This window comes from Teleopsis dalmanni, chromosome 1, assembly GCF_002237135.1.
Source record: "Teleopsis dalmanni isolate 2A chromosome 1, ASM223713v2, whole genome shotgun sequence".
Taxonomy (NCBI): Eukaryota; Metazoa; Arthropoda; class Insecta; order Diptera; family Diopsidae; genus Teleopsis; species Teleopsis dalmanni.
In genome coordinates this window covers 111,772,092-111,798,674 of record NC_051846.1, presented here as the reverse complement: position 1 = coordinate 111,798,674, position 26,583 = coordinate 111,772,092, and the positions used below count along the sequence as shown (strand labels likewise).

At 29.9% G+C, this 26,583-nt stretch overlaps 1 protein-coding gene across 2 annotated transcripts; it reads left to right on the top strand.

Annotated features, from left to right (window-relative positions):
* Positions 1-18: 18 nt before the first annotated feature.
* LOC119676466 lies at positions 19-26,229 on the top strand. 2 transcript variants are annotated; one of them, XM_038087715.1, is made up of 4 exons: positions 19-388; positions 440-656; positions 754-1,989; positions 25,952-26,229. In XM_038087715.1, exons 1-4 carry the CDS (start codon positions 280-282, stop codon positions 26,061-26,063), a joined length of 1,674 nt encoding a protein of 557 aa, XP_037943643.1. In that variant the 5' UTR covers positions 19-279; the 3' UTR covers positions 26,064-26,229. The 2 variants fall into 2 exon arrangements, with proteins under 2 accessions (XP_037943643.1, XP_037943636.1); XM_038087708.1 differs by having other exon boundaries at positions 23-388; positions 730-1,989.
* The last annotated feature ends 354 nt before the right edge of the window (positions 26,230-26,583 follow it).

Below are 26,583 nucleotides of genomic sequence, written 5' to 3'. Positions count from 1 at the left end.
ATTCGAATATAGAATTGAATTTATCGAATTATTTCAATTCGGAATAATAAACAGCATTAAATACCAAAAGTTTTTAACGCTCAAGAATATTTGTTAAAATTACACGTTTGACTGTTTTTCGATTGTTTGATTTCAACGAAAGTGGATATTTTGATGTTTAATCGATATATTATCATCACTAAAAAGAAGTGTCATAAGGAAGAAAACTGTTTAACTTGGTAGTAGAAAGTGGTGAAAAATTTTGAATTTTTAATATATTGTGCAATTTTTATTGGTGAAATGGATCAATTTTCTCATGACTTGACATTAGCATTAGAGGAAACTTCGTTATTAGATAAAGCACGCAGATGGGCTCACCGACGTCGGACTCGATCAGCGGGCAATCTACGTGAGTATAGTTTTTAATAAAATACAAATGTAATACAGTTTCGTATATTAGCTTGTGCACCACAGCCAACAGAGGACTCTTCTAGTCCAAATGATACGATCCAAACAAGTCAATTTAGTTCAAATGTAGACGGGTTAAATGCAAATATAGCAATTGTGAGTGATTCTGATGAAAAAGATGTTCGATTTCCACGCAAGTTAGGAAGTGATGTTTTTCAACTTGGAACATTAGAGTCGGACTCTGTGAATGAAACTTTTAGTCCCGCAAGGTATATATATGTTTATATATATATATATATATATATAAATAAATAATATATTTATTACTTACTTTTTATAAAGATATTTTAAACCTAATGCTCGTAGAAAACGAAAGCTAAAACGTATGTCCGTTGAGTTTGAAATAGATAATACAAACAGTGAAAAGTTAGAATCAGATTTACTCTCAGCTTCAACAACAGGTACAATACGAAAACGAATACATAAACCCGATTCAAGTAATCGTTCGAACATATTTTTTTGTGGCAAAAGAAAGCGTTCAAATCGAGATCGTAACTATGATCATGACAACTACAAATCACAGTCTACCAGTATGCCACGTTATATCTTTTTCGATGAGGCTCAAATGCGACCGCGAAGTTTTTCTTCTACATCAACTCCACAGAGTGAGCGTCTTTTACCGTTAAATAAAGGTCTTATCTCTAGAATTGAAAAACTTTCGAACCATAAGACTGAAAGAATAAATTCCGAAAAAGAACCTAGTGAACATAATTTTCAAGAGAATTTAATTGCAAACAAGGTTAAGTCGACTGAACGATTCGAAACAGGGACTACGTTTACTGAACATCGGAAAAACAGACGTCGTGCAACACAAACTCATTTACAATTTGCTGTAGATCATCATCCCATGGATTATGGTGAATCAAATAGTTGTTCAAGTTCAAACTCAAGTTCTTTGAGTTCGACTGGTTCCGATGACGATGATACTGCAAATGGAACAGATCGTGAAGGTGATGATGAACTTACAGACTGGCCAGGTAATGAAACTGCAATAGATAATAAATATGATCCTAAGCGTAAGTTAACTAAGAAAAATCAGCAACATATAAAATTTGAAGATGGAACTATAATAGAGGACGATAATGTTATGTCTCGTAGTTGCGAATGGTCTAATATAAATAAAAAAGAGCATTTAGAAGTTCGATTTCAGCCATCTGAGCCGATTGCAATATTAAATAATAGCTGTGCAATATTCCCCACTTCAAACTATTTTAAAGATGATATTAATATAACTTTTAAGCAGATTGAAAGCGATATATCTGGTGAAACGACAAATAGACTTTTGGCTTCTTCGTGTAATCAGACATCTGAAGTACGTGAAATCCGCGCTGGTTGTCGCCGTATCAAATGTGAACGTCCAGGTTTTAGTATCAAAACAAGCGCTAACGAAAGACTTGCTCGATTTTTACAAGATCCAACACAAACGCAAATTCGTTTACCGGATATAGAAATTTATGAGCACGAAAGTCTTATAAATTTGTCTACACTTTATTCTTTGCATATGTCTATAGAGAATGGATGTGCTGTGCTTTCTAAAACAAGGTATGTAATATAAATATAAGAATATTTATGCAATTGATATAAGTGAATTCATTATATTCTGTTATTAATATTATTTGGCAAGTTGGTATGTCTTATTTTATAGTATTCTGTTATTTATGTCAACATACTAATAAAGTACATTTCGTTTATATTTCGCGACGAAAGTGTATTTATCAGGGGTATTTAATCTTTAATTTATTTGATATTTTAAAATAGTTAAAATATAAAATGAGTTTTAAATAATAAACAAAACCAGTTGCTTATAAACTGCATAATTTTGAACACTAAGTTATTACATTCACTAACAATTTCCAGTACTAATCAATTATATTGACAACAATTAATTAAAATAAAAAACTAAAATTTAACCTTAAATTTAGGACCGAAACGATAATTATTTTAAAAATTTAGAGGAAAAAAACATTAAATAAGAAAAAAATTCTTATTTAAGTATATAGGTATCATTTTTTTTATACCTTTCAAGAATACCTACTTTTTATATAGATATTCATACCTCTTATTTTAAAATGCAAATATAACTTACTCTTGTCTTAGAAACGAACAACTCAAAAATAACTATTATTTCTTTAAAAAAAAATAAGTTGCAGTATGTGTTACTTGTTTTTACATTAAAATATATATCAATATTCAAATCTGATTTCTGAAAACGTATTTGTATTTCTATTGCTGGTTAAGATTATGTCCAGAATCCCCACCCAAGTGAGTTTCAATAGAGAATGAGTTCTATTCGGATGGTTACGTAAAGGTATACGCATAAACAAACTCTTTCAAAATCGATTTAATTATTCTGCTATTATTAAAATTTTTTTGTCCTATTTAATAGGTTTAAAAAAACCCAACGTTTTCACAATAACTAAAATAGCAGTATAGTTGGCTAAAATATACAACATCTGTTCTCTTAAAAATTAATTTTATTGTTTTATCTCTAGTGCCCCCTTTTATACTCTGGTAAGTTATTTATGTCTATTTTTGTCCTACAGCATTGTTTTATATAAATCTAAATAGGATTTTTATCATTATAAAATTGTATTGATTGCGAATGTCTCTGAATGAAAACAAAATTATAAATATACATTAGTAAAATTGATAAAATGTAATTATTTATTTTCTTCTATTGAATCAATAAATAAGTTTATTAAGGTTGTCGGTTTTTATTTAAATAAGGGTTCCCTACGATTTTAAGAATTTCTCCGCTCCGTTTCAATGTCAAAGTAGAGTAACAAGTAATTGTTAGTATAAAAAACGCTGTAGGGGCGTTCACAAGTTCGAGTTACGAGTTCGGTAACAGTATAACGTATTATAAGTGCAGCAACAAAATACATGAAGAGTAATGTGGTGGAACTATAGTCAAGTCTTTGCTTTGACCAACATTTACGTTGCATTTTCACTATATTTTCAATGTTGCCATCTTTTTTTTATAAAAAATTTTTTTATATTATATTAAACCATTTTATCCTGTTTAGACTATTTTTTTTTATCAAAATGTCAACAATCTTATATTAATACTTATATCAAAATACTTATAATACTTATATCAAAATCTCTTGTTTTCCCAATTATTTAAAAATTCATTAAAACACAACTGTCATTAACAAATCGACACAACCAGGTGTGCTCACGAGTTAGAGTAATCGGTTGCATCTTTATTCTGTTACCGAGCTTGTGACTTGAACTCGTGAATACCCCTACTGATTTTTTAATTGCACGAATTTTATTGCTTGTTTTCAAATGTTTTCTCTTTATTGCAGTTTATTTTTTGTTTGTTTTTGGTGTACTTATAAAAATTGTGTTATTTTTTATAAATCAAGTTTTAAAAAGCATATTTAGATTTTTTGGGGGGAGTTACGAAATAAATAAGTATAACGAATGCAATCGCAGATAATTGTCTGCAACATTAGCGTGACGCTGCAAATGCTCTCGAATTGCAACATCTGAATTATTGCTTAATAATTAGAAAATAAATTTTTAAAAAAATTGCTTTTTGCTAATATTTTTTTTGTATATATACTAATTGTATGAAAAATTTATCTATACAAGTTTTTTAAATAAATCCTAAAAAGTATTATTTACAGAAGTCATTCACATCAACATAAAAAGAGATATTTCGAAAAAAAATCTTTCAGTAAAATAAATATATACAATTATTTAAATTAAGTCTGATAAAGAAAAGCTCTGTTCTTGCTTAGGAAAATTCTAAGAAAATTTCTTAAATTCCATCACGTTCAATGCAGTTTTTTTTAGATTTTATAAAAAAAACATATGCTTTGAATGCAATTTTTTTTTAAGCAAAGTAGCCAAATGTTTCGAAACTTTACTTGAAACATGAAAACATATGAAAAATATTTCACATTAACTCAATAACTTCTTTATTTGTATCCATAGCTTTTTAGAAAGCTATATAATTTATAACGAACTTTTAACTAGAGGTTTTCTATGGCTGCGTTATACGTATGCATTTAACAGTGTTCCTATAAAATATTCTTAAACTCCTGGAATAAAATGTTTTAGAAAAATTCCAATTTTGTATTAATCGATACATAGGAGAATTAATTAGATATTAGAGAATTATTATTTGTCTTAATAATAATTTGTTAGAGAATGTTTTTCATTTCATATAACAATTTTTTTGATCGTTATTTCTAAGTATTTGCTGATAAGTTCCGATAAATTTACGAAAACTAGTATTCGGCACATGTTTGAAATTAAAACCATTAATCTGACAATAAGAAACTGTAGTGATATTTTCACTGATTTAATGCCATATAGATATGTTATAATATTTCTAACTGCAACAAACTTGCTATACTGAATTGTATAAGAGTTTTTTGAGTTTAAATATTCTCAAATATATTGAGTTTAAATATAATATAAATATGATTTCTCTTAATATTTCTTAATATGTACATAAAAATATGACAAAAATGAATTATAATAAAACCAATGTGTTATTTTTTATAATTTTAATTTATTAAAGCTACTTATAATATGAGTGTGAATATATAATGACTATATATGGAATTATAGTACGTTGAATGAACGAACCCTACTTGCAGCTGTATATCATTTTTCATGTGCAAATACTATCCGTCTCAATACTTTATCTATATGCTTTAAGATTTGTCAATAGTTAAAGCAAATGCGGGTGTAACTAGATTTTTTTTCCTTGAAATTGAAATATCAGAATTTTTCAAAAAAACTTTAAATCAATATTTTTTTATTTTGAACAACTCCTGTTAATATTTTGCGGTCAATAGTCAAATTTCGAATCAACATAGCTATAGAATTAACTTTCAATTTTAGTTTTCCGCTTAGATTCAATAAATTTAAAAATTCAATGAAATACTAATTAACGTGAACTAGATTGCCATCAGATATAACTTTATCAATACTATAATAGACTTTTTCTTCCCCTGAAGTACTATTAAATACATTATGAAGTAGGAAATCATCTTGATTGGTGAGAGCTAGAATTACATAATTAGAAATTTCTGTATTTCCAAACTTATGTATTGCAAATTACATTAGTTTACAAATAATTAAACGTTTTGTTTGCCAGAGACCAGACCTATATTTTCTATAATGAAATTTTCCGTAGAACTCGAATATTAGCGTTTTTTTTTTTAGCTGTGTACCGTTTTCGAGTTAATTGCGGAAAACCATTATTTTTATTTTTTCCAAAACATCACCCTGCATACCTTTTTTTGTGAAGGTATTTCATATAGTCATGTATATGAAATTAAAGGTAATGTTTTAAGCTTCATAACGTCAATGTAACTTGATTTTTAGTTATTAAAATTTTAGAAATTATTTTGTAAAATTTAGAGTGTAAATCAAAACTGCATAGTTTAAAATTGAACAAATTTTATTTAAAAATAAAATATTAATATTAAATATTAAATTATTGCATTCTTTAAAAGTTTAACGTCAAACGTGGAACTACTGATTGTCTATGTATTATGTGATATGTAGCAGTTTATTAAATTGTTAATTTTGGAGATGATACCATATAATACTCATTTTATATATTTTGTAAGTCATTTTTAAAAGTCATTTTAAATTTTCTTTAATCACTACGTTTAAACGAGTTTAAAAATCGCTTTTAAATCAGATTTCGAAATTAGTTTTTAAGGTAACTGTCAATCAGTCAGCTATTAAGCGGTAAACAAAAATGTTGATTTTAAACTTTTTAAAAACGGGTAGAGTAAAACTACAAATTGTTTTACTTTTATTGGAAAAGAAAGATATTGTAACCAAAGTAAGGTAATATTCCCCTAACTCGAATCGTCAAGGGGACGGCAAAAAAGTTCAAGTTAGGGAAAATTCAAGTTATAGAGACAACACTTTTTGTTTTGGTTTTTCTACCAAATATTTTTTATTTAAAATATTCAGTTACATATCTTTAGTTTTACCACTCTCTTTTGAATTTCCAGAATATTTAATTATTTGAATATACATTTATATTTAAATTATTCGATTATATGTATTGGTTTTCTCTTTACTTGTACTTTTTCTATATTATTTTCCAAATTGGGACATATCATCCGGTGCGTTTGCTTTGGAATAAATAAATGTTCAAATTGTCTTGATCGGGTCTTTATTTGCGGCAAACAGCTTTTATTGTGTCTGCAAACTTCTTTACCTCTTCTCTAATAATACTACCCGACAGATGTAGACTTTTTGCTATTCCACTAATTATTCACTGCAACATAGCTTCTTTCACGTCATCATATTTACATATTATAACCCGTTTACGTTTATTATAAGAGAACTCTCCAAGTTTAAGGAATTTCATATTTTTCTCCTATATCTTTTTTCTTTTTATCACATTTATCTACTTCAACAATTAAATCAATTTTTTCGGTGATTGTCAAAACGTGTCAAATTTCTTTTACCCATGTTTGTGATTAAAAGGCTACTGCTCATTGACAATAAGCAAACTCCATCATCGCATTAGTGAAATTTACAATAATAATAGCAGTGGTTAGCCATTTAAGTTAGGAATCAATAATGTCGCGTAAGTTAGTAAAGTAACTGACAAAAGTATTTGAAAATATAAAGGCTAACCAAAAATTCGAGTTGTGGAAATAAATTTAAAAAGAAGTGATGAAAGGCTATGTAAATTTTTGCTTTTATTTGCAGAATTTCGTACATAAGAGTTCGAGTAATGGAATGCTTTTAACTTCTCAACACCCTAGCATCGAGGAACTATGTTACTCTTATGTGGGTACCGGGACACGAAGGGCACGAGGGCAATGAAATAGTAGACTCCCTAGCAAAGAAGGGTGCATGTACTCCTTTCATGGGTCGAAAGCCCTTCTGCGGGGTAACAAATAGCTTCACAAATAACTTATTATGTGAACGGGAGAAACAACACCTACTTGAACACTGGAGAGCCCAAACAGGGATGCGACAGTCAAAAAGATTCATTGATCCTGAACACATTAAAGTTGATGCTATCCTTGACCTTAGCAGAAACGATATTAAAATCTACACTGAACTTCTTACAGGACACTGTAGACTTAATTACCACATGAAGATTATAGGTGTGGCAGAAAGGGACTCCTGTCGACTCTGTCATGAGGAGAAGGAAACATCAGAACATGTTTTATGCAACTGCCCAGCGGTGGCAACACGTAGACTCGATTATCTTGGAAGCGTGATATTAGTCCCAAGTCAAATAGGTAAAATTAAGCCCACAGCAATTACAAGATTTATAAATAGTCTAAAATTGTCCTAGTTGGGCATTTAGGCGCACAATAGATATTTTAAGCTGGGGTGCTTTAATAGCCTATTACTTAAATAATAATGGAATAATTCGAGTTAAAGAAATTTTACTGTAGTCGAAGAAAATAAAACAACAATAAAGATTTTAGGTATATCCCGTATAAAATATACAAAATTACGAGAAATTCAATTACAACTCTTTAATAAAGTGGCAATACTTCCGACTGCTATTTCTTGGCGAACGATTTCATAAAAATATTGTCGTTTCTATATTTCTTACCGTCCAACAATTTTGCTATTTATTTTCTGCAAATACTTCAATTAAATACTTTCCTCTTCTTTTAATCAATTTTTTCTGTTTATTTCCCTTTTTCTCGATACTTTTATTTTTTTTTTTTGTCAACAATGTTATTTGTAATAAAATTCAAATACGCAAAAGATGTTTATGCTAATAAGAGATGTTAAACTGCTTTTAGTGAGCTAAAAGTGCTTTTAATCAAAATTCAGTTTAGGGTGTTTATGCGACCTTAAAATCGATTTTAAGACCCTTAAAAGCGTAAACGTGGTGAATATAATTTCTTTTATACTTTAAAGTTTTGTGTTCCACAAAGTTTCTGAATGAAAGGGATTTATTATTCAGAAATTCAATTTTATATATTTTTGAGTAGGGTAATTGATCAATATTAAATAAAATATAACTCTTTAAATTAGTTTTAAGAAATATACTTAAACGCTCATATTCTCCTTTCGTTCGAATGAATCGATCCTCTCTGAGCTATCGTTAAGTATTTCGTTGGAAAACTATAGCATTCCTGCTTAATCGTCTATTTATCGCTACAATTCTTTACCTATAAGTTGTTCGCTTGCTTATCGTGCGAATTTAGCTGCTCTGATTCTTTCATTAATCTGCTCAATTATTATATTCATTGCGGCAGATTTTATCAGTTTCAATTTTTTAGGCACTTTTAGGCACTGTTTCGTACTAAGTGCGATATTGTTTAAATTTCTAAGACATCTTCAATGTTAGGTAGCGGTCACACCATGTTATCGGTTTATGCATTAAGTAATATCCGGAATAAAAGCAAACATCCACTACCTTACTCCAATGTTTCCCATCTTTGCTGCAACTCTTGGATGCTGCAGTTGCTTTCAATGTCTTTTAACAGTCTTAGTCAAATTGTGTAAACAGATTATATATGTAAGCTTCAGTGTAACATCGGCTTGGAAAGGATCCACAAATAACTTGAAGCAGGGCGTTATTTTCGCAAGCAATTTACATCTACTTTAGCGTGATCCACCTATATTTGTCATAATGCGCGAAAGAGCTCCGTGGTCTTTCTCAAGTTTATTTATTAGTTCTGTCAAATGATCTTTAAATGAGATGCTCGTATCTATCCAAACTCCCAGGTATCTTTTACAGGGTTGGGATATGATTTAATAGTCATCAGCTCTAGAAGCTATGATTTTGTGTACTTTTCGTGTGCTCAAGAGAAGCGCCTCTGTTTTTTCCGCTGCTAAATATAATATTTTTGATTTTTTTATTACTCCGTTGTGAATTTTTTTCCCTCATCCTCAACTTCTAGTGGAGCACATGCCTCGGTCATTCTCTTATAACGTACTTATTACGCGATTAACGACTGATGTTATTGCAGTAGTAATTTGTAACTTCCATTTTGAATTGTATTGACCTTCTTCTCCATGTTCTCTCTTGAGAATTCCATTACTGATGCGGTTAGGCCACCATACATTTAAAATCTGATACAGGCACTTATTGCAGAAGGATTGTGACGTGAATCAATTTCATTTGTGCGCTTCCATCTCCCACAACAATACCTATCCTATTGTTGTGGGAGTTACCTATCGACGTAACATTCGAGTTGTAAAAGCGAATTTTTGTTTGAGTGGGTATTTGTTGGGATTTTCAGATAGAGCGTAACATGCCAAACGCCGTTTTCGCCTTGTTAATCGGGATGTGATGTGCTCTTTTGAGGTTATCGTGCTGCACTTAAAATTATAATTAAAAGCACTCCTCACACACTCGATATACGGCGCTGAGTCAGCACTATAGCCACCTGCCATTACGTTGGTCTTCCTGATGCTAATTTCTAGCCCAGCTTCAAAGGGGTTAGATTTGATCGCGTCTATGTTCTTTTGTAGATTTTTAGATAATAGGCAGACATGGCTTAATAGGCAGACATGGTTAGCACACTTTAGATCTTTCAGATGTGAAACAGGAGTCCATTGTATGCCGTTTCTACCATTTAATGCTGCTCGTATAACATCGTCAACGACTAAGTATTGGCGATAGTACGCAGCTCTGCCTGACACCATTGATAACTTTAAAGGGAATCAGAAATGCGGTCTAGAATGATACGACTAAGTATTTTGCTTGATATAGGAAGCATTGTGATGCCATGGTAGTTATTGCAATTTTTAGAGTCACCTTTTTGGGAAGCTTTACAAGTATACTTTCATTCCACGAGTTGGGCAGTGTTTCTTTATTCCAGATTCTTTGTACAGACGGGTGCCATAATGATGTTGATTTCTCAACGTCGCACAGGACCATTTCTACGCAAACATTGTCATTGCTGGGAGCCTTGTTGCTTTTAAGTGCTTTTATAACATTTTTCACCTGATTTCTTATTGACGTTGTATCAATTGTTCGGAAGAATATAATATCACGATTTGCGTATCTGTTGGTGCTGTTAGCCCGATTGGGTTGTTAAAAATCGATTAAAAATGCTCCATCCATCGTATAAGGTGTTCATCATAAAGTTCTTGAAATGTTGTAGAGAGTTTTGTCACCAATGCTGTTTTGATTAGTTTTGTTCGTTGATCCAGAGCGTTTTACCTAGGCAGAATGCTTGTCAGGAATTGGGTTAGTGTTAATATAGGTGGATAGATGAGGTGTTAACTATTAGGCAGCGAAAGGAAAATGCCAGTCTGTCGTATTTAGCTAATTTTCAGATTTTAAGTAAATCAATGCCAGGCGGGAAGAGTTACTTTTCTCCTCCACTTTAACTCTTGTTAATAACATTACTATCCTTAGTTCAGACCAACACTATTATGCAGTGTCTGGATACCTTAATAATATCTTGATCTTATTAAAATCTGCATAATCAACTAGTCCCTTATAATTAGTGAGCCATGAATGCCATAAATAATGGCAAATACAGAATACCTTAATCATTTGGCGAGGAAATTGGTCTTTGTTGAGACTTCGCAGAAAGAATGTTACAACCCAACTGAAGATATATATAGTGTTTTCTGTTTACTTATATTTATCTTTTGAATAAATATAATCAATATGTATATCGCACCAAAATACTGATTCAATAATCCCTCAATTATCATATATACTTTTTCAAGATATGTATAAGAAAAAGAGGTTATCGTTGGTGATTTGTGTTCTTTAAGTACATACCTAATACGATTAGAAGTATATTTAATTAAAGTTAAATCTTGTTTGGACCTGAAAGTAAGAAAAAATGTAACTTTTAATTATTTTATAGATAATTAATTATAACATTGGAATTCGTCAATTAACACCTTGTCTAGTAAAAAGAAAATGCCTTGCACTGCGCGCAAAATATTTGTGTCTATTCTGAATCGCATAGGAATGAAAGTTTTTTCCCTTTTCCTAATTTTACTATTCTGAATTATATGGGAATGGGAGTTTTTTTCCCAATTTTGCACAAACTCTTCACAGGCAAATTGTTTGGGAGACAAGTTAAAAAAGTATTAAAAATAGTTCAATTTAATATGTACATAAGTAACTTATAATGATGAGATTTTTGAATATATTTTAATAAAATTATTATTATTAAAATTATTGTAATAAATGCAATAAATTTAAATTTTTATTTGTTTATTTTATCCACACGTGTTGTCAAGTTTTTCGAATATATTTTAATAAAAGTATTATAATAAATTTAATATAACAAAATTTTTATTATTTAAATAAAAGTATTATAAAATTTATATATTAGGGTATTTTTTCCCTAGTTATTTAAAACAATAGATTATGAAAGAAACCCAAATTCTGAAATGAATGGGATTCCTAGAATAAGTTAAAATAAACTTTTGCAATTATGCGCAGGTAAAACATTCCTTATTGTTTATTGTAACATCTACACAATCATAAACTATTATTAGTTCATTAATTTAAGGACATTTCTATCCTAATTATAAAAATAAATACGAGTTTTGGAGAGAAGCTCAAATTTTAGTTAATTTGATTTGACATTAATAATTTCAATTAATAAATAAGATATTTTACTTTGTTTTATTGTATATGAGAAAATAATAAATTCTATACATATTTAAATAATATAATAAATAAATAAAATAAAAATTTTCTATTATTTACTTATAAAATATTCATTATATTTATTTCTGATAATTTGTGCAGCAGACAAATAATGCGATTCTTATATTTAAATCAACATATAATACGCAATTCTTTTCTTTGTTTTGTTTATTTTCGCAAATTTCGCCAATAAAAAGTGCCATGGTTGCCAAAATTCAACAAAACTAATTTGAAACTTTTGTTGTTCCCAAAACAGCTGTCTCTCAAGCAATTTAGAATAAGGGAAACTTCCATAAAACTTGCGAATAGGAATTTAAGAGTATTGTACTTTTGGTACGAAATTATAGTAACTTGTCACTAATAATAAGGTGATTTTCTCATAATTTAGTATCTGGTTTAAACGCGGAACTAAATGGAAATTTTCATATGCTTTCACCCTACACAGATATGTAATAATAAAAATTGCTATATATTGTAAAATCTAATTTTAAATTCAGTAGTTTAAACACTGTGTCAACCGAAAATAATGACTTCGCAAGTTATTTAGTTTTTTCATCGAAATAAACATTCGTAAGGTTACTCATTGTACTCATTGTTACTCATTGTTACCTAATTACAGATTAAACTGTTTTAGGTCAATAAATATAAAGTTTATTGGTGTGCATATATTCTTATATAAAACCCTAACAAAGTTCTTATCTGATGAATAGCCAATATATTTTTATTTGTACTTGACCAATACATATGCAAAAATGCATCTTTTAAAAGTGTTGACGAATTACTGTGAGGAATTACTATTGTTCGTTGCAGTAGGCTGCAAAGCTTTGACGCGGAAAAAATATTTTATTTAGTATATCGATAATTTCATTGCTGTTAATATGATTTAAGAACATATGGAATAACTATCGGCAACAAGTAAAAATTGTTAAAGCGCTATCTAACCCTTCTCGTCGTAACAACAAGGCGATATCTTTTAACGGGATCACCTTCTCCGATCTCAAGAAGGTGGAGGAGGATCACCTTTTCCGTGCTTTTCGGGAGCCACATTTCAACGACACCACACTGTTCTTCCCTGATGATGTGTTTAGTCATGCTTAACAACCTTGGGATCATCGGAATTGCAGTTCTGACACATTTTGAACTTCTCTTTCTGTTTCTACATCATCCACAACCTATGAAATACTGGCAGAACAATCCCTCTGTTGAAATCGAGTAAACCGGTGGCTTAAGAGAATAATATAGGCTTATATATCTCCTATCTCCAGTAGCCAAAGTTCTGGAGTCTCTAGTCCTCAAACAGATATCCGCTCATATTTATCTAGCCCCTCATCAACATGGATTTCGCAAACGTCACAGTGTCAGCTGCGTCCTTTGCGAGATCACATCTCAAGTTTCCAATGGCCTTAAAAAAGTTGCCATGTGAACGCACGGTACTTGTTGCCCTTGATCTCGCAAAACCATTTGACAGATTCTCCCGAACACCCTGTTAAATGACTTGGCTATCCCTGATTCAACTAAGAAATAATTCTGTGTCAATCTTATAGGCAGATCATCCTTTGTGGACTTTAGAGATAAAATGTCTAAAACCAGGAAATTTAAGCAAGTGCCCCCAGGGCAGCGTTCTTTCACAGATTCTCTTCAAGCCATATACGTCGAAACTTCCAGACCCGCCTGAGGGATTTGAAGTCATGCACTATGCAGATGATTGCATATTCTAACCACGGGCCAGGACTCCTCTATACTGTGCAATTAGTTAAATGCATATTTTCCATTTTAGGCATCATTCCTGGATTGTAGATATCTTTACCTATCACCAAATAAATCCTCAGCCACCCTCTTTACTTTCTGGACTAGAGATGATCAGTATCAGGTAAAGAGAAATCAGGATCCCACTACCGCAAAACCTAAAATCCGGGGTGTCGTTCTCGACAGTATGCTGACCTTTTCTGCACATGCCTCTGCTATGTGTGACCGGTTGAAGTCTCGTAATGATGTATTAAAAGCGCTCGCAGGTTGTTCTTAGCGCAAAGATAAGGAAACCCTACTGAGCACATACAAAGCAATAGGTCGTCCTACTCCAGCCTCTGCAGTTCCAGTATGGACCCTAATACTTTGCGAGACGCAGTGATTAATATCCAATCATGTTAAAACACAACATTACGGTTTACAACTGGTTGCCATCACATGACGCATACTGACCAGCTTCATAAAGAACCGAAAATGCTTCTTGTAAAAGAACATAATCAACTGCTGCCTAAGCAATACGTGTTTGCGTGTGACACAGATAGACATCCCAATGGTGACATGGCTAGTAGAGCCCTCCCTCCTAGACAACCTTTGCAATGGATTCAACATCAGTGAGGTCGAATATAAATGTGAACTTACAGCCCTCCACATAGATGCAGTATCCTCTTTTGAGTTTCTACGATTGGATCCAGGCTAACGTTCAATTAGTGCTGGTAATATGATTCACTTAATTTACGTTATGCATTACAACAAATTTCTGTCGTGGGAATATGCTTATTATGCATATTCCACTACTTTGTACAACCTAATTTCAATATTTAAAATATTAATAAAATCAGTCTGATGACAGAGAACAGAAGCAATTTTGTTTTCTTTGTTAACCGCGTAACATGGCGACCGTGACAGGGCCACGGGATTTTTTCATTTATGCCGCTGTTGAAAGTATGTTGTGCCGTGTGGCATAGTGTATAGTGATTGTTCCCATTTAACATTTTTAAAAGAGAATTACTTTATATAAACATTATAAACAATAATGAGATTTTCCAATAATTTACGTGTAGTGCTGTAAAATTTTATATATAACAATTATGTTATTGAAAACGAAAAAAATGTTAAAAAGTTTTAATATAAATATATATCATGTTAAACAAAAAAGCGAAGCTTAAATATTTGTGACTGAAAAACAGTCAGTCAGCTGAAAAAAATTTCTTTGAAAAGCTTGAATATAATATATAGTCAAACCTCTATCACGAAATCGTTGGTGGCTACAAAAAACTTCGTTATAGAGAGGTTGAACAAAATTTTTTTTGTATGAATTTTTTTTTTGCATTTGACTGAGAAATATGTATATTGGTAAGCCTATAATTTTAGTTTAGACATTTTTACTTTTTCCTTATTAAGGAATTCTTCCAAATCTTCTAACAAGTTAATAGCTTGCATACAAAGAAATTTCTCATAAATTACAACGTATTAGGTGAGTGTGTAACTTGTATTTGAATAAATTCGTTATAGAGAGGATTTTTATGTATGTAAAAATTTGTTTGCGTACCTGTAAAAACTTCGTTATAGAGAGGTTCGCTATAGAGAGTTTTGACTGTATTTAATAATTTAATAATTGAAATTGAATTTAAAAAACAAAAAATAAAGTCTTGTTGATTATTTTAAACTGTTTTGAGTTATTCCATGAACATGAATTCCGTAAATTTATGTGTGAACTTTCAATACTTAATTCTGTAATTTATATAATGCGATTTAGTAAAGAAATATTGGAATAAATATTTATGAAGAATTTAGCAAGAAATAATTTACTGATAAGTAACATACAATCAACTCAAGCCAACAACTTCAACGCACTGCTGCTGATGCCGCCGACCAACCGCAATATTATTTTTCTTGTACATATTAGGTGTACCGGTATGAAATAATCGTTTTTTGGTGAAAATAAAACACCAATTATTAATAGGAAAGTAAAAAACATTTTATTCAAAGTATTGGCCATTGCTTTCTACACATTTTGACCACCTTTCTGGCAATTTGTGGATACCACGCCAAAAAAATTGTTCGTCTTTTAAAGCAAACCAACCAGACACCCAATTTTCGACCTCCTCGTAGGAATCAAAATGCTGCTCAGCCAATGTGTGTCCCATCGATGAAAACAAATGGTATTCGAAAGGAGCCAAGTCTGGTGAATACGGCGGGTGAGGTAGCAGCTCCCAGCCAAGTGTTTTGATTGCATCCTGAACCCGTTTTGCTTTGTGTGCAGGTGCATTGTCATGGAGGAGAATTACCTTGCCGTGTCTTCTGGCCCATTCTGGTCGTTTCTCGATCAATGCATGGTTAAAATTTATCATTCGTTGTTCATAGCGATGGTTTCACAAGGTTTTTTGATGGTTTCATTGATGGTTTCACAAGGTTTTAGGAGCTCGTGGTACACCACACCTTTCTGGTCCCACCAAACACACAGCATTGTCTTCTTGCCGAATCAATCTGGTTTTGCAGTCGATGTTGATGGTTGTCCCGGATTAACCCATGATTTTTTCCGTTTAGGATTTTTAAAATAAATCCATTTTTCATCGCCAGTAACAATCCGATGCAAAACTGATTTTCTTTCGTGTCTTTGAAGCAAAATTTAACAAGTATTTTTTCTGTTTTCCATCTGTCTTTCATTCAATTCATGTGGCACCCATTTTCCACACTTTTGGATCTTTCCCATAGCTTTTAAACGGTCAGAAATTGTTTGTTGTGCAACATTTAACATTTCTGCCATTTGCTTTTGACCCAAAGTGTCATCTCCATCCAATATCGTTTGCAATTCGGCGTCTTCAAACTTTTTTGGCGGTCTTCCACGTTCTTCATTTCTCACATCAAAATCATTATTTCTGAACCGTTGAAACCATTTTTTGCATGTTGCTTCTGATAGACCATGATCACCATATGCCTCGACAAGCATTCGATGCGACTTTGCACCACTTTTCTTCAAATGAAAACAAAAAATTAATGCTTTCCGCAAATCATCACTTTCTGGTACAAAATTCGACATTTTGAACACGATGAAAAAATATGATGTTGTCTGTTCAATGACTTGATGAATACTAAATATATTTCACACATGTCATAGCAAACAAACAATAACTATTATTTGTTTAATTATTTTATGCTCTTTTATTAACAGCAAATTTTTACTAAAAAATTATTAGTTTCATTACTTTATGCTATTTTACTAAAATACATATATTATAATTAAGTAATATAATAATGTAAATATTATGTTCATTACTTGAACTTTACATAATTAATATTAACATTGTCTATGTTGAGGCTAGTTGAGTTGAGTCAGTGCACCTGAGCACTTTTACTCTCTACTAACTGCGAGGTTTCTACAAAACCCCACTTTGCGCCTTGACTGGATTATTGTTTATCACTTCATTAGACTAAGCTATAATTGACCTCAGATTTGCATTGTAATTAATAATTTTAATTTTGGTATTTACACATATTGTTATTAATAAGATGATATAAATATAACATGAACAATAGTTGAGTTGCGACAAATTTTGTTGAATTATTTTTCCTGTAAAAATGGCAAATTTGTTGCAAATATCAAAAAACTAATTGTAACCACGGTACATTCATATGTATATGTATACATTCGCATTAATTTGAATATACAAAATATATCAGTCGTTTTGTGTATTCCTCCGACATAAGTCTTCGAACGATAATCTGCCATAAACATTATCTTGCTTTATTTAGCAAACAATTATTATTTAGCAATGTACGGCCGTAAAGCCAATTTTGACAGGCCTCGGGCAAATGTAATTAATAAGATAGAAGTAAGAGATGGAAATTCAGACCTAACTGATTTAAAAACGACTGATTTAAAAATCTGCTTATATTAATTCTTGTGTCTATAGTAATAGCAAAAGTTATCTTAAAATTAATAGGGAAATATAAAGCTTTCATTAAATGAAAATATATGAAACGCGCTGTCTCAACAGATAATATTTAAGATTTTTGTTTATAAGCTATGAAATGAGAATATGTATTGAAAACAATTTTAGAATCCAAAAATAGTTTTTCAAAATCCTATAAATACCTAAAAAATAATCGCAATCACAAATCTGAAACCATTCTTAAGCATTTGTTAATATTACAAAGTAGTGTAGAGAAAATAACACTTATTATACTTATAAAGACGAATTAACTCCAGATAATATCCAAATAGTTAATAAAAGTTTTCATTTCTGCAGAGACAAACTTATTAAAATTTTGAGTAAGTTTTAAATCGAACAAAATATATCTACCACATTTAAGAAACTTTTTAAATTAGATTTTGAGACAATAAATTTAAACAATATAGGTACAAATTCAGATTTTGAAGAATCAGAAACTGGAAGAGTAATAACAGATAAAATGCCCCAGATAGTGACAAAATTTTTAAATTGTCCATCGAAACTCCTATCAGAGTTTGATAGCAAGTCTGAAAACTTGCAAAATTTCTTGGATGGATTGACGTTAGTCGACTTAATAAAAGACAATAATGAAGTAGTTGCGGTAACTTTGGTTAAAACCAAACTTAACCATTTTGCATTTGATGACATTACAGAAGCATTGGAAAATGCTTACATTAATGATGGATTAAATAATACAATTGCAACAAAATACTCAACTCAAGCGGCAGTTAAAGTAATAATAAAAAATTAAAACAATGATCGTGTTAAAGTTGTAATGGAAGCAGGCTCATTCATAAATAACATATAAATGATGCAATTTCAAAGTTTGTAATAGTTTTCAATAGTCATCAAAACTCAATTTTTTTCTACAATAAAGGAAACAACAACTATAAACGAGGAGAGCAATTTCATAATAACCGTAGTCAACATCGTAAACGAGGTTATATAAATTATGGAAGAAATTATAATTCCAATGAATCCTGGGATAATTCAAATAGATCACACAGGAGAGGACGTGGAAGTGGTCACGTCACTCCAAGTCGTTACCATTCAGTACGTTTGATGACAAACGAAACGGAAAACATAGATCTGCCCCTAAGATATTGAAACAAAAAACATCTAATTTTTACATATTTGATATAAACTTAAATCTGAATATTATTATAAAAATTAAATTGCCAAATACAAATCAAATAATAATCATCTTGGCAGACACTAGTGCTGAAATATCAATTCTAAAAAATAAACAATTGTTTTCGAAAACCTTAATAGATTTAAATGATTATTGTGATATTAGTGGAATAGGCCAAGGAAATGTTCGCTTAGTTGGATCTGCAAATATAGATCTTCAGATAAAGAATATTTGTATAACTTTTAAATATCAAATAGCAAATGAGCAGTTTCCAATACCATGTGATGGTGATGGCCTACAACTGTATTCTAGATTTCATGAATAACCGAGATTGGTGAATTTTACGACCATACAATTATAGACCAATAGCAATACCAATACAGACCAGTCATACTAAAAATATTTTAGTAAATACTTTAGAAACTTAAGTGTTTTGGATAAATGTGTCATGCTAATTACCGCATACAGTACATTGTGTGTGGTCAAGGTTAATATGACACTACAACCAGCTCGATCAGAGGTCATTAGAAAAATTACTATAAATTCAGATGCAAATAATATTCTAATTCCAAAACAAGAATTAGAATACGGAATTTTAATGGTCAATACAATAGTTATGTTAACTCAAAATACCTATTTGTTCGTATATTGAATGCAAATACGAATGACGTTATTATAAATAGCCCAAACATTAAATTCGAAAACCTTTCCGATTACGATATAATTGAACCAAAAGCCAAACTCACTAGAAAATCAGTTATGTTGGAAAGACTTTCGAAAAAGATTCCTGTTGAGCACAAAGACAGATTATTAACATTATGCACAAAATTTAGTGATATTTTTGGGCTTGAATCAAAAATAATATCAACAAATAATTTTTTCAAAGAAAAATTGAAACTTTTCAAAGTAAAATTGAAACTTACGGACTTAGAACCAGTTTATATAAAAAATTATCGAATCTCTCACACACAAAATGAAGAAGTCGAAAAACAAGTCAAAAAGTTAGTTAAAGATATGGTTCAGCCCTCTATATCGGTATATAATAGCCTAATTCTCTTAGTACCCAAAAAATCATTGCCGAACTTAAACAAAAAGCGATGGTAGATAAAACCGATGGTTTTATGGTAGACTATCGCCAAATAAATAAATTTTCTAAATTTCCGTTGCCGTGAATAGATGATATTCTTGACCAACTTGGGTTCAGTTTTCATCAACTTGAACTTGATGATAATGAAATGTTATATCCCTTATAACACCATTTTCTAGAAATCACGGCTCTTATCGATTATCAAGCGATTACTTTATGGGTTATGGATTATCCCGAATTCCTCTCAGCGAATAATGATATTTGCCTTTCTTTATATTAACGACTTAGTAGTTTTAGGTTACTCAGAGAAGCACAAGCTAAAAAACCTATCTGATCTATTTCTTCTGTGCAGGAAGCACAACCTCAAATTACATCTAGTCAAATGTGCATTTGTCATGTCTGAAGGTACTTAACATATCTTGTCTATAAATATACTGATAAATGTAAATTTCAAACAGTTCCAAACAATCCAAAACCCACTAATGAAGCAAAAGTATTTGTTGTGTTTTGCAACAATTGTAAAAAATTTATCAAAAATTTTCTCAAAACATTCTCGTCATATCACAAATCTTGCAAAAAAATGTTGCCTTTAAATGGAATTCGGAATGTGATAAGGTATTCGAATATCTAAAAAAAAATTTAATTTCACCAATTATTCTGCAATACCCTGATTTCACTGAATATTTTAGGGGCAAAGAAAACTATGTCGCAGACGCTTTGTCGCGAATAAGAATTGATGATCTTAAAGGTTTGAATGAATCAAATCCTAATGTTTTAAGGATGTCAACCAGATCGGCTAAAACAAAACAATTTTGTAAAAAATGTCAAATTAGAGCCGAAACGTATTATTTCAGATGAGCCCAAAATATAGGACACCATTAATGTCAGTAACATTAAACACAATGTTATGCTTAAATTGTCAGCAAAAAATTGTTACCTTAAGCATGGAAAAAAATAATAACATATTTTAAAACAAATGATTTGTTCGTTAATGGAAAGTTTAAGACAATTTTTTTCAAAACTTGAACGAGAAGCTGGCAAATAAAACATTAAAATATTACATATATTTCCAAGGGAAGAGATTTTTAAGATTGTGATCGCTAGTGAAATGAAAAATATTGGCAACAATAACTGGTGGCCACAGCGAGACATCTAGAACTAGTTCTAAAATAAAACGCTATTTTTATTGGCATCATATGACTAAAGATATTACAAAATATATAAAGTCATGTGAGAAATGTCAAAAAACCAAAGTATACAAGCATTTAAAACCGCAACTGTCCTGACACCAACCCTTGCAGCAGCCTTTGACATCGCATGTAGTAGTATCAAAATCAAAAAATCGGAATAATTTCATACTTAAAGGTAACCCTAATAAACGTCGTCTAAAATTACATAAGTGTAAACTTAAAAAATACAATTAAATGAAATAAGCAACTACAATTACGGTTATATTATTCTTACTATATAAGTGAATATAAATAAATGTGTTATTATAACAATAATATTTAAAAAAATTTTTGTTAATATACAGTTAAAAAAAATTTTTTTTTATTATAAAGTTTAAGGCTGACTACCCATAATTCATGCCAATAATTTCGTTCGTCACTGTACATGACGGCAATATATGCTGCGACTTCTGTTAGTCCTGCCAACATTTGTATATTATATACTGGAATATAGCCAGAAACATGTTAACGTCAAAAGTAAAAGTTATAAAAAAAATCTGTCTATAAAATACAACATATTTTAAATCCTTATTGAATTCAACCTTTAGAAAATCTTTAGACTGACGTGTTATAAAAGTTTTAAAGTTGGCGATCCAATCTAAAAGATTTTTGGGCAGAGGTAGAGGTATTTGCTACGCTTTTATATTGACTCGAAATATGACGTTAATGTCTTAAATAAAATGAAGTTCAATTTCTATAAGTCCTTAAAAAGCGTAGCCAATTATTGGTTTTTATCGAATAACCAGTTGTCGCCCTTTTAACATTAGAAGTGTCTTGCTACTTTCCTTGATAGTGAGATTTTTTTCGCGTTCTAACAATTTATACTTCCTTAACTGTGGTGTGTATGGATTTGATTGGCTCGTTGTTGAACACAAGCGTTGTGACGAATTTCAGATACTTTGTCTCGAATAGGTGTTACATAGCAACTTATTAATGATTGTTTGCCTCTGAACTGGAGTGTGCATTCAAATGGCATAGATAAAGGAAGTTTGTTAGCTGTGCTGCGTGAAATATGAATATTATCTGCAGTATTAACTTTGAATCGGTCAAATATTTTTAAAATCAAAATGTCCGGTGTGATGTGAAATTCAAGATTACCCGTGGAATCTTGATATATGTTTCAGAACAAAGAATATCTGTATAAGAAAAGAAACTCTTTGCTCTCTGAGAATAACGTGAGAAATTTTTGCCGAAATTCTTTTTTTTTTCAAATCTACTCTTTTTGTAGAGACATTTTGTAATGCATATTGTTTTACTTACTTACACTGATGAAGAGTACTTGGCAATACTCGAAACAGCGTTGTATGGTCAGCCAAACTTCAATCAAATTGAAATAAATTTTTGTGTTTGTCCTTTATTTCTTTCTTTGCTATTCAAAATCCCTCTATATTTTTTATTTTAGTATAATCAATATGTTTAGTAATATTAATGAAGAAAACTGGTTAAAATAAAAGTTATGTTTATCTATAAATTAAATCTCTTTATAAAATTATATAAATCTATACTTTACAATAAAATATGTGTGATAGATTCGAGTACATTAAAAGCAGTTTGTAAATTTATAAGTGATAAAAAAAAAGCATTTGAGGCAATAACCATATTTTATAATATATTTTATTATAATCCATCTTTAGTTTTGTGTTATTGTTCTGTTTTAGTTGCTAAATACTCATAGATTTAAATAATTTTAATTATTTAAATAATTTCCACATAGTATCGCCATTCACAAAAAGAATTAATATAGAAAAAGTAAATGTTTATAATATGTTTACTGTTTTGTTAAATATTTTTTAATTTAATTTAAAATAATTTTGGAATAAATAAATGCAATAAAAAAAGTGTATAGAATTTTAATTGAAAATATTCAAAAAATTTTACTACTAATTTTATTTAGCACATCGAAATACGAAGTGTGGTGAAAGGGGTTTTATAATTGATCATAGTGAATTTTTAGTCAGTATTGGCAGAGGAGTTGCCGGAGACAGTTGACAGTGGTGGTTGTGTGGATTTTTTTTTAAAATAATTTGAACTGAACAAATTAGGAAAATTTCTGTGCTCGAATTAAAACGAATAAATTATAAAAATTATTCGTAATTTAAATCACTTGCGTAAAATAATATTGACTCTTAAATTGTATCTTTAAAAGATTTTCCCTATATGCAGAAATGGCCCATAATGTTATAGTTTTATAATTCATCATCATTAATGCAAATTTATTTAAAAATAAAACATTTGCTTAACTTTTTAACATATGTATTTATTAAAGGCATTTGTTTAAAACAATATATTTTATTTGCGTACATAATGAATAATATTTATATAACATAAATTAAGTCTTTTTTGAATAATAAACTAAAAATATGTTGAATATATTATTAAAATTTGGGACTAGATAATTGTACTGGCTAATTATATATATTATATAGTATATTTACATATAAAAAATTAAAATTTAAAAACAAAATTAGAATATGAAAAACATTTGAATATGAATATTTTAATATAAAAATATAGTTTACATGCTCTCTTTTTACCTCCAAAAAATAGTATAACATTTTTGAATGTTTTTATTTCTTATTAGATTTTTCATATATTTAACAAACACAAATTAACACATAAGAAAACTTTATTAAAATATATACTCACATATATTTTTGCTTTACTAATTTGTATTTATACACATAGAAACAAACAAATCACATTAAACATAAAACATATATTTTAATTCATAATTAATAATTTATTGTTTATTTACCTTCTTTTGTCACTTTTAGGAAATTCATATATTCCCTTAAAAAATTTACATTCCACTACGCAATTCCGAACCATCTTCAAATATTATTAACTAAAATAATAATTGTTATTTATAAATGTTATTATTTTTTCAAAGGAACTTATTCACTACCTTTTATATCGTCGTGTAATTTGACTACGTTTTTCAGTTTTTGACGCGCATTTCTGCTGTCAAAAAAGCAAAACAAAACCCAATTTGCGCTCTTCATATTGAAAGCCGTTCATGGTGGTGAAACGTTTCGTTCGGCGTGGTGAAACTTTTCACTCGTGGTGGGTCGACTTACAACAACAAAACAACATGCTTGGTCTGGTAGTAGTAAATTATTTTGAGAGTGTATTGGTTGGTATTTTTGTTTACATTTAAGTTGCCGTTCATGTACAAGTATTCTTTGTTTCAGAATAAGCTTTTTGTTGTTAAAATACAGACATTTAACTGTATGCTTGTTTCTAAAGCGTAAACAAAACGCTTTATATCTAGCTTTGGAAGTACTTTCATCCTATCCTCAAGCCCATAATAAATTATAGACGTTTAAATTTATTGAATTTTCACATTTTTTGTTGATAGTGACAATAAGAATTTGTATATTTAGTAAGTTGTCAGAAATTATATCGCACATTAAAAAACAATGTATACCAAAAATATGTATAAATCGTACACAGTTTGTCTAAATTAGCATTGTGTGGATGTTTTTTTTTTTTTTTGAAAAAATGAAAAAGTATTTTTTATTAACTGATGGATGATTGATAATTCTTATTGTCACTGTCAACAAAAAATGCAATTGCAATTTGTTCTGAATATTGCAACATTTTTATTTTCTCTTGATTTCATTGATTGGAAATGCAATTCTAAACAAGAAAAAAACATTGAAATTTTTTTTATTCTTTAAGAGTTTTAAGAAATTGTTTGTATCTGATGAGTGTGGTCTCATCAATTTTTTTTTTATTAACAATTGATGCAAAAAAGAATCGTAAGATGAAATATTAATGCCAGAATATCCAAAGTAAGTAGGCATCCTTTTGTTATTTTATATAAATGTTTTATCGCTGTGTAGGTTGAGGAGCGTGATTGTAGTTGTATTGTTGTTGCAGTAAAATGGATTTTTTTTAATGGCTGATGTTGAAAAATGAATGTTAATATTGAAAAATTAACACGTTATGAATAACAAATTCTAAAATGATTGTACTACTGCCTTTTAACTTTTTCGGATGGTGGCTATAGTGGTTAGCTGTACCATATACTCTACATGATAGTATTCTTTCTAGTTGAAACCTGAGACGAAGCAACGTTAATGTGCTGCAAGCATTTATTATAATAAGTAGCATCTTGTTTTATGTCAGATGGATTCTTTTTATAATTTCTTATGACATGCATAATCTCTGCTCCAGTGTTTCTTGTGCTTATTGCTCTTTGCCTTAGCATCAATCTAACTAATAATAATTGAACTGACTTCCCGGTCAAATTTCAACTTATCGAAGCTTACTTTGTCAAATGTCAAAGGCGCCTTCGATGTCCATTATGATGGTCATCGATATGCCTCCTGAAGCTCTCTCTTAGCTACCCTCTCGACCTCGTGCTGGGCAGACTCTGTAAATCTTTCATTATTAGCTTTTCCATAGCTTTAAGCTTGATTGAGGTATAGCTGACTGGTCTAAATAACTTTGCTTACGTATAATCCTTGTTTCCTGGCTTGGGTAAAAAAAGTCACGCTTGACTCCCTTTAAGCCAGTAGGAGTGTTATTATTTGTTAAGCATAAAAATTTATTTTGCGTTTATGTAAATATCATGCCAATCAATTTAAGGGTCCGCCGTAAATATTGTCTCCATTGGCATATTGGGATTGCGTTTAGGAGTTCTATGGGTACCAACAAAAAATAACAAAATGTATATATTTATTTATATATATATAGAATAATATATAGTTTTTTTTATATTTAAAATATAAAACTTACTTGTTCTTTTGATTCTAGCAAAACAACACAAAGTGTAAATATGGATCACAAACATTTGCAGAATGGATTATTTTTAAGGGACTTTAAAAGAAGATGCTTCGAAAATGGGGATAGTTTAACGCCGCCATAATGTAATAATAAAAGTATATTATTCTTATTGATATAGTTAACAATAAATATTTATATAAACTTATTTGTAAATAATGGAAAAAAGAAATAATGAACTATTGTAAAAATGTTTTTAACTTATAAAAATTCGCATAATTTTATATTAAAAGGAATATACAGAAATTTCAATATAAATTATTTCTTTTAAATTTCTCGTTTACCAGGGGTTGTTGCAATATAATTTATAGATAAGAAACGGATTTTATATGGCCCTTTGTTTTTATACAGAAATTAAAATAGTTAACCAAATTTTTATTTAATTTTCTTTATTGTATATTATGGTTTTATTTACAATATAATATGAATTTTAAAATTGCTCTAATGAATGAATTCGATAAAGTGGAAAGATTCAACTATTGTCGAAATTATTAGGGTCAGTGTGTCTATATAATGAACTCGATCTTCAAGGTTATGTACCATATAAAGCTTCAATAAACTCTTTAAAATATATTTAATTTAAGTTTCAACAAGCTGCTTGTTAT